Genomic DNA, 14,889 nt, shown 5'->3' on the forward strand with positions numbered 1-14,889 from the left:
GAAATCTACTCGCTGGGAAGACATGATATCCTGGGTATCCAGGCTGATCTGTCTCATGTGACTTTGACTAGCTTAGTTAGCCCTTTGAGCTCCAGTTACTCTAAATACACTGACCAACAGACCTCTAGACTTGCAGTGAGAATCATCATGCTCTGATCCTAGATTGTGGTTTGTTCATTCATTCAGTAAACCTGCCTGAACACCTCCTGTGTGGGATATAATTGTTGGTCAGTGTCCAGTATCTACCTAGACAGCTATTTCCGTGTGACCCAGAAATCTTGATCTATAGAATAGATTTGAAGATTGATGGTTAGGCCTGCTATTTACCAAATTTCCTTTTCATCGTTTCAAAGAAGAACAGGGGGGTGAAGGGAGCAGGTGCTTGAGAAGGCTTGTTTTAAGTGTGTAGGTTGATTAAGTCATTGCATGGGGTCACCATCACATAACATCTCTCCCTGCATAAAACCCAGGGAAACCCCAGGACTAGCCCTCCATCTGAGTAGCCTCTGATGCCTGGTCCTGACTCTTCTCTGAATTGTATGGCCACAGGGCCAGACCAAAGCCATGTTGGTATTTTTTACTGCTGTGCCCAGACTTTCTGCTTTTTCACCATGGAGGCATTTAACTGCATTAGCCTTTGAGTCAGCTGACATGTATGTTAGAGACTTCAGACTCACACAAGACTTGAAAGGCAAGGTATCATAGTAAAGTAAAAGCATGTGCTCTGTAGACAAAGCTTGGGTTCAAATCCAACCTCCAGCACGTACTTCTCTAGGCGTCATGGAGAAATAGGGCTAATAAGAGTCCAGTATCAGTTTAGATGCACTCAGCTGCAATAAACAGAAAACTCAGCTAACAATAAAGACATTAAATTGTTTCATATTACAAAAAGATCTAGAAGTAGGTGTCTGCTAAAGACCTTCAACTATATCATCCAAGACCTAGGCTTTCCTCATCCTCCATCATGCTTGGTATGCTGGCTTTTTGGGTCCTCTGTGATGTTCCACTGATACTTTTCGCACAGGGGAAACTTTGCTCCTAAACTTCCTAAATCAATTTGGGAATATTGCTGTTTGGGGAAGGGGTGAGGAATGGGCAGGGGAGAGTGGTCCTGTGGTGGTTTAGACTGTTATTCCCCATTCTTTCCTTCCTCTTTATTTAAGTATACACTCATGCCCTTTGCTATGTGACTTTCTTGGGCCAATAGAATGTCATAAGACATGATAAAAGTAGATACTTTAAACGTGCTTTTGTGTTGGGATGCCTGGGTGGCTAAGTTAGTTAAGCGTCTGCCTTTGGCTCAGGTCATGATCCCAGGGTCCTGGAATCGAGTCCCGCATCAGGCTCCTTGCTCAGTGGGGAGCCTGCTTCTCCCTCTGCCTGCCGCTCCCCCTGTTTGTGCTCTCTCTCCCTCTCCGACAAATAAATAAACAAAATCTTTTTTAAAAATGTGCTTTTATGATTTGACTTGGCCTCTTACACCCCTGTGATGTGTCAAGAGAAAAGCAAATTCCAGATATCCACTGCCCCTTCAGCTTGGGTCCCAGATTAAATAACTGAACATAACCAGGAGCCTGAAGTTCTACCACTCCCTGTTAAGCCCAGCTTGGATAAGCCAAACCATAGTCAATTTCTACTACCAAAAGCATGAAAATAGATCGTTTCTGTTGTTAACCATTGAGATCTTGGAGCAGTTTGTTGCACAGCAAAAACTGACCATTGCAGGCCATTCTGAGGACTCCACCAATGTCTAAGCCATTTAATAGAATCAATGATCTTACACCAGAACTCAGAGATGTGGAGAAATAGTTTATCTGTAAGTAATGTGGTCTTTCTTACAGCCTTCATCTACTGGGTAGCATTAAAAGCTGGAGTTGTTTCAGTGCAATACCATAGTATAAACAGGCTGTCCAGATACTTTTTAGTCTCTATAAGTAAAAATGCTCAGAATCTCAGATCTCTCAGAGGCCTTCCATCCTCTCAGGCTTCTTGCCAAGTAGCTGTTGGGGGTGCATGGAGAGAGAGATGAAGCTTAAGTGATATCCTCAAGAAGGGTATAAGAAGAACTGGGATCCTCATGCTCTCAGTGAGTCTTGTGGTTTCTCTGGTTTATGGGCCATGGTCATGTTCACCCTGCTGGCCTTTGGCTAAAGTCACATCTCTCTTGTTTAGGTCTGATCTCATTGGTACTCTCTAGCTGACTTAACCTCCCGTAGCTCTGCAAAGCCCAGGGGACCCCTTGAACTTCTACTATGTCCCCCATCCAGCCCCTGACCCAAGCAATCCAAACTACATGCTTCCATTCCCGTTTGCCATCTTCCTGCCACACCATGGCCCCATGACAGGCCCATGGCTCTCAACCGAATACTCATCACTGGGGAAGGGCTGGAAGTACAAACTAGACCTTATCTCTCTGACAGTTCACCCTGCTTTGCCCACTTATTAAATTGGGCACCAGTTTGTGCCAACTTCAATGATTTCTTCTATTTTCTGGATATTTCTGAAGCCATTTTCCCAATTCTCCCCAATTCCAAGTTAAACCTTTTTGATTCTTATCTCACTCTCACCTCCCAGCTATCTTCTTCAATGTCCAAGACAGGAAATGGCAGGCTTCTCTTTTTTCCTTTCATATATCCTTGGCTTCCTGACTCTAGTTGCCACTTCAGAAGACAGAAGTTCCTTTTTGGAAACAATCCTTTGATGTAGGTGTGGTCATCATCATCATGGATAGATGAGGAAATCAAAGACAATAGACAAAATTAGCCCCTCCTTTGGTAGAAATTTGAATCTAGGTTTGGATCTTGATCTTAAATAGGAACTAAGTGAATATAGAAAATTATTTGTCTCTCACAGAGTCCAGTTTTCAAACCTATTGTCTTGCTGAAAAATTCTATTTTGAATTTCAATGCATATTAGTTTTTTCTTTTCTTTTCTTTTTTAAGAAGGAGGGAGGGTCAGAGGGAGAGGGAGAAAGAATCTGACGCAGACTCCACACTGAGCGCTGAGCCCAATGTAGGGCTCAATCCCATGACCATGAGATCATGACCTGAGCCAAAACCAAGAGTCGGACACTTAACAAACTGAGCCACCCAGGCGCCCCTCTTTTCCTTTCTTTTTAAAAAAGATGTATTTGTTTATCTTAGAGAGATAGAGCGAGGGAAGAGGCAGGGTCCCTGATGAGCACAGAGCCCAAGACACATGGGGCTCGATCCCAAAACCCTGAGATCATGACCTGAGCTGAAATCAAGAGCTGGATGCTTAACCGATGGAGCCACCCAGATGCCCCTCTTTTCCTCTCTCAGTATTCCTTCTGAAACAATCTGAACCTCCTCACAAGCAGATTGATGCCATAACCAAATAAGGAGAAGGTCATTTCATTGCTAAGGGCAAAGAGAAAAACACATTAATAGTTTCTAAGGATCTAAGCCAAAAGTGGGAAACTCATTCCAGCTCCCTGCTCTACTTGACTTCCCTACTCTGAAGTCCAGTGAAGTTTTGTCCAGCTCTTTGAGTGTGGACATGATCATATGTGTCAGTGTGTGTGTTTGCTTATGTGTGACAATGTTGAGAAAAATCAACCCTCCAATTATTCTTTCTTTTTTTAAGCTTTTATTTATTTATTTGAGAGAGAGAGAGCACATAAGCAGGGAGGAGGGGCAGAAGGAGAGGAAGAAGCAGACTCCCTGCTGAGCAGGGAGCCAGACACAGGGCTCGATCCCAAGACCTTGAGATCATGACCTGAGCCAAAGGCAGACGCTTAACAGACTGTGCCACCCAGGCACCCCTCCAATTATTCTTTCAAAACTGTTCTTATGCCAGAAGTCTGGCTTTTAAAACCCCAAGGCAAAAAATTTGACTAATTTATAATTGATGTTAACTATTATCATTCTTTTCTTGAGATAAAACCAGAACACTTGTCTTCTGTGATGAGACTAGGGACAGGGGTTACAGGAAAGATAGGATAATTGGTTAATATTTTGAAGATCTTTTATCTCTAGGATCTATGTCAATGGCAATAGAAAGAAGAGAAGGCAGTAATGGTGACCCAACCAAACTGCCACTGAGCTGTCTAGCCCTCTGGCTCCTCTTTCAACTTCCTTAAGCCATAATCCTGGATCCAGTAACCTCTAAATGCAACAAAATGAAGTCAAGATATTTCTGAGTCTTAACCATATGCCCAGCAGTATGTTATGTACTTTCATACGCATTACCTCATTTTATTCTCAAAGCATCCTTCAAAGTAGATATTAGTATTCTCACTTTTTAATGATGAGAGAACAGACTGAAAGAAGTTGAATAACATCTCCAAAGCCTCACAGCTAAAACATGAAAGAGGTGGGATTCAAACCCTATCCCCTATGATTTCTAACCTCATCATCCTTTCCTTATATTAAGGTACCTCTTGAGAGAATGTGCCAGTACCACATGGGGAGGATTCTATAAAAATGAGCATTTTCTTTCTTGTAAGAGTTTATTTTTAAAACAAGTATGAAAGTGAATTTACTTAACCTGGCTTTAAACTAAAGGCATCAGATTGAAGCCACTGTTAAAAAATATCACAAATGGAGAGGAAGGTCCTAGCTCCCTTGCCTTGTATTAGAGGGAGCTCATACTGGGATGGGTCAAAAAGCTACCCAATCTGGCGGTAATGTTTGGGATATTTCCCACTCTTGTTAGGCTTTTGAAGCCTAACAGTAAGTAAAGAAAACAATGCCTAGGTTCACATTTTTTTAGAGATTTTAAAAAATTCTAAAATGCATATTTTCTTCCAGACCAGTCTATGCTTTTAGCTGCCCTGCATGTTTAGCTCTTTTTGAACACAGTCCAAATGTCATCAGAACTCCTTGGTGAGTAGAGGAAGTCCCTCAAACATCAAGAACCCAGAGTTCTGGTTCAGTTTGGTTATCTATTGATGCATAACAAACTGCACCAAAACTTGGTGTCTTAAAATAGTACTTGTTTTATTGTTTCTCACAATGCAGTGGGTCAGGAATTCTGGCAGGTCATAGCTTGTTTCTGATTCATGTGATGTCTGCTGGAACTGGAATGTCCATGAGGGCTTCTTCACTCACATGCCTTGAGCCTCAGCTTGGAGGGCTCGAGTGGCCAGGGGATGCAATTGCTCAAGTGGGGTCATACATCTGAGGCCTCAATTCTCATTGTTGCTGGCTTCCTCAGTTCTTTATTGTGAAATCTCAGGGTCCCTCCCTCTCTGTGCAGCCTTTCCACACAGTCACTCCAGCATAGTAGCCAGACTTCTTACCTAGAGACTCAAAGTTCCCAAGAGAGGAAAAAAGGAGACTACCAAGGTTTCTTTAGGCTTAGGCTCAGAACTGGGTCATAGTCACATCCACTGTACCTTAATGGTTACATCATGTGACAGGGCCAGCACAGATTCAAGGAGAGGGGACCACACAATGTTGTGAATATTGGGAGGCATCCTTTAGGGGTCACCAGCGCAGCAGACCACCATAGGTCTCAACCTACGTCAGCCAGTCTGGCAGAAATTTCCCTCCCTTGGTGTTTTTAGATGAGCCCACAAGAGGCAGTATGTGTATGTGTAAACATCAGCTGTAGCCACCATGAAGTATCTGCCATGTTCCTCCTCTCCTATTCTGGTTCAATACTCATAGTTTCAAAGCTGCTAAGGAAGCTTTGCTGTTACTACGACTGATACCCTACAGAAAATGCCATCAACCAATCCTCAGAATACCACATTAATGCTGGGGTGTGTGACAAACTGGGACAATAAGCCCTACAGTAGTAGGACTTGTGTCTGGAGTCCCTGACATCTCTCAGGAAACAGCTCCTTCTGCTGATGAGCTGGGGCCTACGAACCACTGGCATTCAAACTTGTATTGGGGCTTGGGGTGATGGTGAGCAGACATCACATTATCCCTTTCTCTTTCTCATAGATACCAAGCAAAAGGTCAGTCAGTGCTCTCAAGCTTCTAGAGCAATAAAGGAAGACAGTAGAATGGGAAGACATCTTCACCAGCCAGACAAGATGCCCTGTTACTCACGTAACTTTGTGATAATCTGAGAAGTTACTGAAGTGGAGTTCTCCCAGTCATTTGGAGGTAAAATGTCACAAATGTCTGTAATAAAATAGTAGGTTATAAAAGGACACAGAAAGAATTCTGCTAAGGAATTCTTTTTAATAATCAAAATCACACAGCAAAAAGAATAGAAAAGGAGACAACAGCAACAAATTGTTGGAAACTGGAAAGCTGAAAAGCAATGGTAACTAATTTAGCAGACCAGAGAGAGCTGGGGAAAGCAGAGCAGCAACCAAATTTACATCACAGAAGCTGCAAAAGGAATCAGTGACAAGGTCACCTATGGAGGTGAGTATGGGGCCTCTTGAGAAGCAGCTGAACCCCAAATACCTCTCCTCTGAGAACAGGTATGTGATTTCCCCTCCCAAACTAGTAGAAGTCTAAGAATGTATATCCTAGAAGTTACCAAGTAGAGAGTCTCTAGACTAGAGGGCACCAGACAGCAAGGGTGTCATCCTAAAATAGGAGGATGTGAAAGTTTAGAGTTTTCCACTGGAAGTTGAGATTCACAGCCTTTTCCCCCACTTAGGTCACAGAACTCTGGCAGCCAGACTGGAACCCTTCAGACAAGAGATTGTCTAAAAAATATGACAAGGACAAAAGAAAAGACCTAAAAATGCAGATGGGTGTATCCAAGTAACAGCCCAGGTAGGTCACTACCCGCACCCATATCCCCTGGGCAGTCCCACTTCAGTGTACTTCTGCTGACTTCCAAGTGCCAGCATCTGAGTTTCTTTGCCTGTGGTCTCTCTCCAAAGCCAGGGAAAGCTACTCTGCTTAGGAATATGGCAGGCCAGAAGTGCTAGGGAATTAATAACCTCCCCACCGGGAGTGGCTCTCAACCAATGACTGTCAAGATTTGTTGTATGAATACCCCATTTCCCTCACCCTTGCTTGCAATAATTCTGAGGTGTGGGTTTTACACCATTTTCTCAGAATTTCTCCATAGGATTAAGCCATAGTCATTCTCAGTTATAGCTAGCATTGTGGCTGCCTTCTCTTCCCTGTCTTACTTCCTTTCTCCCTACTTGTGTTTCCACTGAGTGCTTCCATTAGAATACATGTCTCAGGGTCTCTTTTTTTTTTTTCCCCCCCACTGGTTGTCAAATGATCCTTTATTGAAACATTTTCCTTTGTAGTTAACTAGCCAGGCATTCCAGCGCACCACTGTTGATGTCATCTATGATGTCATGAGGGTGGCGGCCATCTACATTGCAGCCCACAGACTGGGCAGTCCCCAGGATCTCTTTAATGGTTCCAGAGAGTTCTCTCGCTAAAGATCGGTGTCGCATCTGTCGGGCAATATTGACAATCTCATCAAAAGTGATATTTCCACTGTGCTTAATGTTTTTCTGCTTCTTTCTGTCTCTTGGTGGTTCCTTGAGGGCTTTGATAATCAGGGCAGAGGCAGAAGGTACCAGTTCAATCTGGGCCTGTCTGTTCTGAATGGTCAGTTTCACCGTAATCCTTAGACCCTTCCAATCCCCGGTTGCCTTGGCGATGTCATCACCAACCTTTTTTGGAGACAGACCCAGCGGGCCTATCTTCGGGGCCAGGGCAGACGTGGCATCGACTTCGCCACAGGTGCACCTCAGGTACGCGACTTTGATCTCGTTGGGGTCGAACTTAGGCGGCATGGCGGAGGCGGCTGGTGTCGGATGAACCTGGATTCCGGACGACCGAAGAAAGTTGCACCTTTGCCTCCCCGAGCCGAAAGCCAAAAAGTCAGGGTCTCTTTTGAAAGAACACAAACTAATACAATCACATCAAAATTGAAAATGCCCATGCAAATTGAATAGAACTTCTAGTCAGCTTTGTAGTGCCCCCTTCTAAATATAAAGTCAAGGATGACCCAGAAATTTAAGAAAAAATTCTGTCTTGAAATATGGAGATCAAACAAAACAAAAATAAAATAACTTGGAGGAGACAGAGACTAAAAAGGGGGAAGAAAACTTACCAAAAAATCTATTATTAATATCTTCAAGAGAATTAAGAAATTAGATTAATGAAATAAGAACAGAAGATTATAAAAAATAACATTCAGAGAACAAAACAAAGCTCTTGAAAATAAAAAAAAGTTATAGCAGAAATGAAAAACATAATATGGAAGATAGACAAAAAGAAGAAGATAGGGCACCTGGGTGGCTCAGTTGTTGGGCGTCTGCCTTTGGCTCGGGTCATGATCCCAGGGTCCTGGGATCGAGTCCCACATTGGGCTCCTTGCTCGGCGGGAAGCCTGCTTCTCCTTCTCCCTCTCTCGGGGCTTGTGTTCCTGCTCTCGCTATCTCTGTCTCTGTTAGATAAATAAATAAAATCTTAAAAAAAAAAGAAGATAAAAAAAGAAAAAGAAGATATGAAAGATAAAATCAATGACATCTCCCAGAAAGTAGAATAAAAAGAAAACAAAAAATGAAAAATGAGAGAAAAAATATAAAAAATTCTGGCAGTCCAAGAGGTCCAATATATGATTTGGGGAATTGTATAAAGACAGAATAGAGAGAATACTTGGAAGGATATCATCAAAGAAATAACTTAAGAAAATCTCCCAGAACTGATGGACACAAGTTTCTAGAATGAAGGTGCCTGGCATTTTAAAGGAAAATATGCCAGTTCCAGAGCTACATCATTTTAAAATTTCACCAGTGAGGACAAAGGGGAGATCCTAAAAACTTCTAGAGAAGATAAAACAGATTTTATACAAAGGATCAAGTGTCAGAATGTTGTCCACAGGAGGCTAAAACACAGTCACAGTGAAGCCATGCCTTCAAATTTCTTTTTTTTTTTAAGATTTTATTTATTTATTTGAGAGAGAGAGCATGAGCGGGGTGAGGGGCAGAGGGAGAAGCAGACTCACCGTCGAGCAGGGAGCCTGATGCGGGGCTCGGTCCCAGGACCCAGAGAGATCATGACCTGAGCTGAAGGCAGACACTTAACCGGCAGAGCCACCCAGGCGCCCCAGGAGAACTCATTCTTAAGAACTAGAAACTTCAAGGTGCCTGGGTAGCTCAATTGGTTAAGCAACTGCCTTCGGCTCAGGTCATGATCCCGGAGTCCCGGGATCAAGTCCCGCATTGGTCTCCCTGCTCAGCAGGGGGTCTGCTTCTCCTTCTGACTCTCTTCCCTCTCATGCTCTCTGTCTCTCATTCTCTCTCTCAAATAAATAAGTAAAATCTTAAAAAAAAAAAAAAAAAGAACTAGAAACTTTAGGAGCTCCTGGGTGGTTCAGTCAGTAGAGCATGCAACTATTGATCTTGAGAATCATGATTTTGAACCCCACGTTGAAGGTAGAGTTTAGTTAAAAACAACAACAACAACCAACAAAACAACTGGAAATTTTGGCACTTGCCTTCCTGCCTGGCCTCCACCAATAATCCTAATGTTACTTTTGCATATGGCCTGGACTCCTTTGCTGCTTTATTCTTTTCCAGCATTCTTGGCAAATCTCTAACTCTGCCAGCTCCGCCACTGTACTCACGTGGCTGGCCATATCCAGGGGAAATGAAAACCACACAACCATGCTGGCAGATCTCACTTTGAATTTATCGTAAGCCTCAAGTAGACGTTAGTGCTGACAATCATATTGCCCTTCACCCTAGAGTGTTCGACACCCAAGGAGTACACAGAGACCTTACAAGGGGTCTGAGGGCATGACCAGTTATGAAGGTACCCATTTTTGCGTTCCCTATTGCCATACGTCCTTTTCCCTAAACCTGGTTTGCCTGAGAACCGTTCTGCAGATTCTCTTTTCCCCTCCTCCTCTTTTACCATTGCATATATGCCATTCTCTCAAGGTGAGGAAATGTGAAAATATCTGGGTTGTCAAACAGAAGTACCATTTGGAATATTTGGAATATTGTTTTTGAAAGAAAATGACTTTAATGATTGAGTAATGAATCCTTTAGCAAGTCAGGTGGTTTCCAATTCTTTGCTTTCAACAAAATTAAAAGAGAATATAATTGAGTTGTCAGCTTGAATATCATTAAAAATACTTTTAATGATGGCTCATTATGTGATTTTTGACATATAATTCAGAAGGGGTTCAAAGAAGTGAGTGTTACTGCTATAATAAAAGTATTTCCTTTTCCTTTTACTTATTTATGTGAACAAGGACACTCAGGCCTTATTCTGATGAAAAAGAAAAAATAGAAAAGGAATTGATAATTAATGCTGCCTAATTCCAGCAACATGATTCAATGACACATGAACTAGTTGAAAACTCATTTTAGAGATGCATTTTGGATAACATTTTATATTAATATTTAATAATTATCAAATTTTATAATATACTTATGTGATTTTCATCTTTTTGTGCTACTGCTAATGGTTCAACCAGAAGAAAAATTGAAACATTTAGAATGTTATGGTTAAAAGAAAATAAAAGGAACTAATTTTTAAAAATATATTTTGTTGCAGAGAAATATAAGGAGATCATTACAAGACTTTCAGATATCACATTTATTAAATTAAGATAAAAAATTCTGTGGTGGAAGTGAATGAAATAGGAATTAAAATCTCCACTGCAGAAGAAGAGTTCATTCATAACTTTTTTTTAAAACATGTTTTTTAAGTAGATTCCATGCCCAAAGTGGGACTTGAACTCATGACCCTGAAATCAAGAGCTGCACGTTCTACCCACTGAGCCAGCCAGGCACCCTTATTCATATCTCTTTTAAAAGGCAGATGTTGGCGCACCTGGGTGGCTCAGTCGGTAAAGCATCTGCCTTTGGCTCCGGTCATGATCCCAGGGTCCTGGGATTGAGCCCGTCATTGGACTCCCTGCTCAGCAGGGGAGGGAGTCTGCTTCTCCCTCTACCCTTCCCCTCTGCTCGTGATCTCTCTCTCTGTCTCTCTCCCTTGGATAAATAAATAAATTCTTTAAAAAAAATAAATAAAAGGTGGATGTTGAATATCAAATAATGATGGCATTTTAATTCTTATTCTTATTCTTATTATTGTTATGTTAATCACCATACATTACATCATTAGTTTTTGATGTAGTGTTCCATGATTCATTGTTTGTGCATAACACCCAGTGCTCCATGCAGAACGTGCCCTCTTTAATACCCATCACCAGGCTAACCCATCCCCCCACCCCCCTCTCCTCTAGAACCCTCAGTTTGTTTTTCAGAGTCCATCGTCTCTCATGGTTCGTCTCCCCCTCCGATTTACTCCCCTTCATTCTTCCCCTCCTGCTATCTTCTTCTTTTTTTTTTTCTTAACATATATTGCATTATTTGTTTCAGAGGTACAGATCTGTGATTCAACAGTCTTGCACAATTCACAGCGCTCACCATAGCACATACCCTCCCCAATGTCTATCACCCAGCCACCCCATCCCTCCCACACCCCCAACACTCCAGCAACCCTCAGTTTGTTTCCTGAGATTAAGAATTCCTCATATCAGTGAGGTCATATGATACATGTCTTTTTCTGATTGACTTACTTCACTCAGCATAACACCCTCCAGTTCCATCCACGTCGTTGCAAATGGCAAGATCTCATTCCTTTTGATGGTGATGGCATTTTAATTCTATTGGATACATTAAAAAGAATAATATGAACAGTTTTACTTTAAATGTCAATATTTGGGACACCTGGGTGGCTCAGTCAGTTAAGCATCTGCCTTCGGCTCGGATCATGATCCCAAGATCCTGGGATCAAGTCCCGCATCAGGCTCCTTGCTCAGTGGGGAGCCTACCTCTCCCTCTGCCTGCCCGCTCCCCCTGCTTATGTTCTCTCTCTCTCTGACAAATAAATAAAATCTTTTTAAAAAAATCTTTAAAATGTCAATATTTATAAGACATCAGAATTTTTATACTCTTTGTAGTTACTTAAACTCACAAGGGAAACAATTAGATATAAGGTAAAAAAAAATATGGAAAGGTCACATAGTTTTCCAAACTGTTTTAGGAAACATGCAAACAAAAAATTTGAAGACTGATGGACTAATCCTAGCACCGTTTTTATACCCACACAAGAAGGGACCTGGCTTGAGCTCCACATTTAAGAGGTCCCCACATGTCATGATACAAAAGCAGTAAGTTTGGAAAAGTTATATGGATTTCTCTGTTATTAAGGATCTGACACTTATTTCTGGCACAGTGTATTAGTTATCCATTACTGTATAAGAAATTACCCCAAAACTTAGCGGCCCAAAACAGCATGCATATTTATCTCATGGTTTCTGGGGAGCAGAAATCTGGGAGAAGCTTAGCTAGATCCACTGCTTCAGGGTATCTCACAAAGCTGCAGTCAGGTGTTGCCAGTGATCTTATCTGAAGGCTCACCTAGGGAAGGACCTGTTTCTAAGCTCACTCCAACAGTTGTTCCCAAGATTTAGTTCCTTAAAGGTTATTGGACTCAGGCCATGAGTTTCTTATTGGCTGTTGTCCAGAGGCCACCCTCAGTTTTTTGCCATGTGGGCCTCTCCAACACGGCAGCTTGCTTCATCAAAACCAGCAAGAGTGCCAGCAAGATGAAAGTCATGTCTTTTATAACTTGATCTTAGAAGTGACATCCCAGGCTAAGTCCCAGGCTGCTCCAGCCACCCTCCTTTAGGGCTTGCAGCCTTGACGTCCTTCCCCCAGCATGCCCTGTTGTGGGCTTGGCTCCTGGGGCAGCCAACTTCTTTGCTCTTTGTGCCCATATTGAACCCCTTCCTGGGGCTCTGGGGCATGTGTGCTGTTGCCTCTGTCCTCTCCTCTGCCTCAGAAAGCTCCAAAGCTCAGAATACATCCCTGTTTGTGCAGCCAACTATGAAACCTCAGGGCCCCCACATGGATGGCAACGTTGGGGCCAAGCTAACCCACCCTCTGGACAAGAATGAAGTAAAGAAAGTCTTAGACAAGTTTTACAAGAGAAAAGAAATTCAGAAACTGGGTGTTGATTATGGACTCAATGCTAGTCTCTTCCACCAAGCTTTCATAAGCTTTAGAAACTATATCGTGCAGCCTCTTTCCCTGGATGTGGATATTCACGTTATTTTGAATGATACTTGCTTCAGTGCAGCTCCTGTGGATGATTTATTTCCATTTTTCTTGAGACGTGAGAAACAGGTATTTCCTGTGTTGGAATGTAAAGATGATCTAGGTAAGATCAGTGACTTAAGAATACCACCTAACTGATACCAAGAAGTCAGAGCCATACAATGGAAGATAATATTCCATTCAGGCCCCACAAATGGTGGAAAGACTTATCATGAAATCCAGAAATACTTGCCAGCAAAATCTGAAGTATATTGTGCCCTTCAAAATTACTGGCACATTGGGGTCCCTGGGTGGCTCAGTCAATTAAGCATACGGCTTTTGATTTTGGCTGAGGTCATGATCTCAGGGCCCTGGGTCAGGCTCTGCCCTCAGCGGGGAGTCTGCTTGAGGATTCTCTCCCTCTCCCTCTGGTCCTCCACCCCCTCCCCACCTTGTGTGAGCTCTCTCTCTTTCTCTCTAAAATAGATAAATAAATCTTAAAAAATAAAATTACTGGCACATGTGATCTTCAAAAAGAGTAATACTGCTGTTGGTATATCACCAAATATTTGCTCTTTTTCTTGTTAATTTTTGGGGGCTGGGCAGAGTGAAGGTGGGAGGTGGGAAAGGACATATATTGTAATTTACCATTAATAAAAGTCCATTGTAAAAAAAAAAAGTGCCATCTCATCACTTTTGCCATATTCAGTTCATTAAAAGCAAGTCATTAGGTCTAGTCCACACTCAAAGGGAGAGGATTACACAAAGGCATGAACATCAGGAGGTGGAGATCACTGGGAGCCATTTTCGAAGGCTGCCTACTATACACAGAATGACCATAAGCTTAAACATCTGTTATAATTAACACTATTCAGGTCCCAAGGAAATGTGTTTCCATACCTCTTATCCTCTATCATTGACACAAAAGTTGATGGTGACCAAATGTTGCGAAGATTTATGGGTTGTGCTGTTGCTGACTCTAAAGATGGACACTTGTTTAGAATGCAGGGAGAATTTAGCAGTGATAGTGATTATGTAATAGAAAAGACAAATTAATGAACTTGTCAAATCTTCTCTCTCGGTCAGTATGAAAGCAATGTTTTCTTACATAATGATATTTCATTTCCCAGTAGGGCCATAGTTGCACATCGTGGATGAGGAACATTTTCCTGTACTAAACAATTCATATTACTCTTAGATTTGTATATATGTATATGTAGGTAGAACAAGCATGGCAAATGAAGTGACACTGGCAACTAAACAGACAGCCAATACTTGAAGTACATATAATTTTATTTTTATAAAAATATTTAAGGGGTACCTGGGTGGCTCAGTGGGTTGAGTGGCTGCCTTCGGCTCTGGTCATGATCCTGGTGTTCTGGGATCGAGCTCCACATAGGGCTCCCTGCTCAGCGGGGAGTCTGCTTCTCCCTCCCCCTGCTCTTGTGCTCTCACTTGCTCTCTCTCTCTCTCTCCCTCTCAAATAAATAAAATCTTTAAAAAATATTTAAGAAGACTTAATTGCAATTTTAAAAAGTTAAATTTTAAAATACCTTCTTTCTATAATAATTTTAAATATTTATTTAGTATAACTTGCATTTTATACTTTATTTTTATTTTTCTCTTATGATTACCAAAGAGGGACATTTAATCCAGAATGGAGATAATCAAAGAAGGCTTCTGTAGGAGATAGTTTTTAATCTTTATCCTTTTACCTTTATCATTTATCCCTCACCCTTTACTGTAAATACACTGGGATCAGCTTAACTGTGAAACTATTTCCATTGATCTGGCTTTCAATTTTTGTTTGTATCATAGTTCTTTCTTTCTTTCTTTCTTTCTTTCTTTCTTTCTTTCTTTCTTTC

The 14,889-nt window shown here is 41.8% G+C and overlaps 1 protein-coding gene across 1 annotated transcript; it reads right to left on the bottom strand.

Annotated features, from left to right (window-relative positions):
- Positions 1-7,161: 7,161 nt before the first annotated feature.
- On the bottom strand, positions 7,162-7,711 carry LOC112816178 (large ribosomal subunit protein uL11-like). Its single transcript, XM_073884767.1, has one exon. It carries the CDS (start codon positions 7,694-7,696, stop codon positions 7,199-7,201), a length of 498 nt encoding a protein of 165 aa, XP_073740868.1. The 5' UTR covers positions 7,697-7,711; the 3' UTR covers positions 7,162-7,198.
- Between the last annotated feature and the right edge of the window lie 7,178 nt (positions 7,712-14,889).

This window comes from Callorhinus ursinus, unplaced genomic scaffold, assembly GCF_003265705.2.
Source record: "Callorhinus ursinus isolate GAN/ISIS: 27379988/994484 unplaced genomic scaffold, GSC_fseal_2.0 scaffold59, whole genome shotgun sequence".
Lineage (NCBI taxonomy): Eukaryota > Metazoa > Chordata > Mammalia > Carnivora > Otariidae > Callorhinus > Callorhinus ursinus.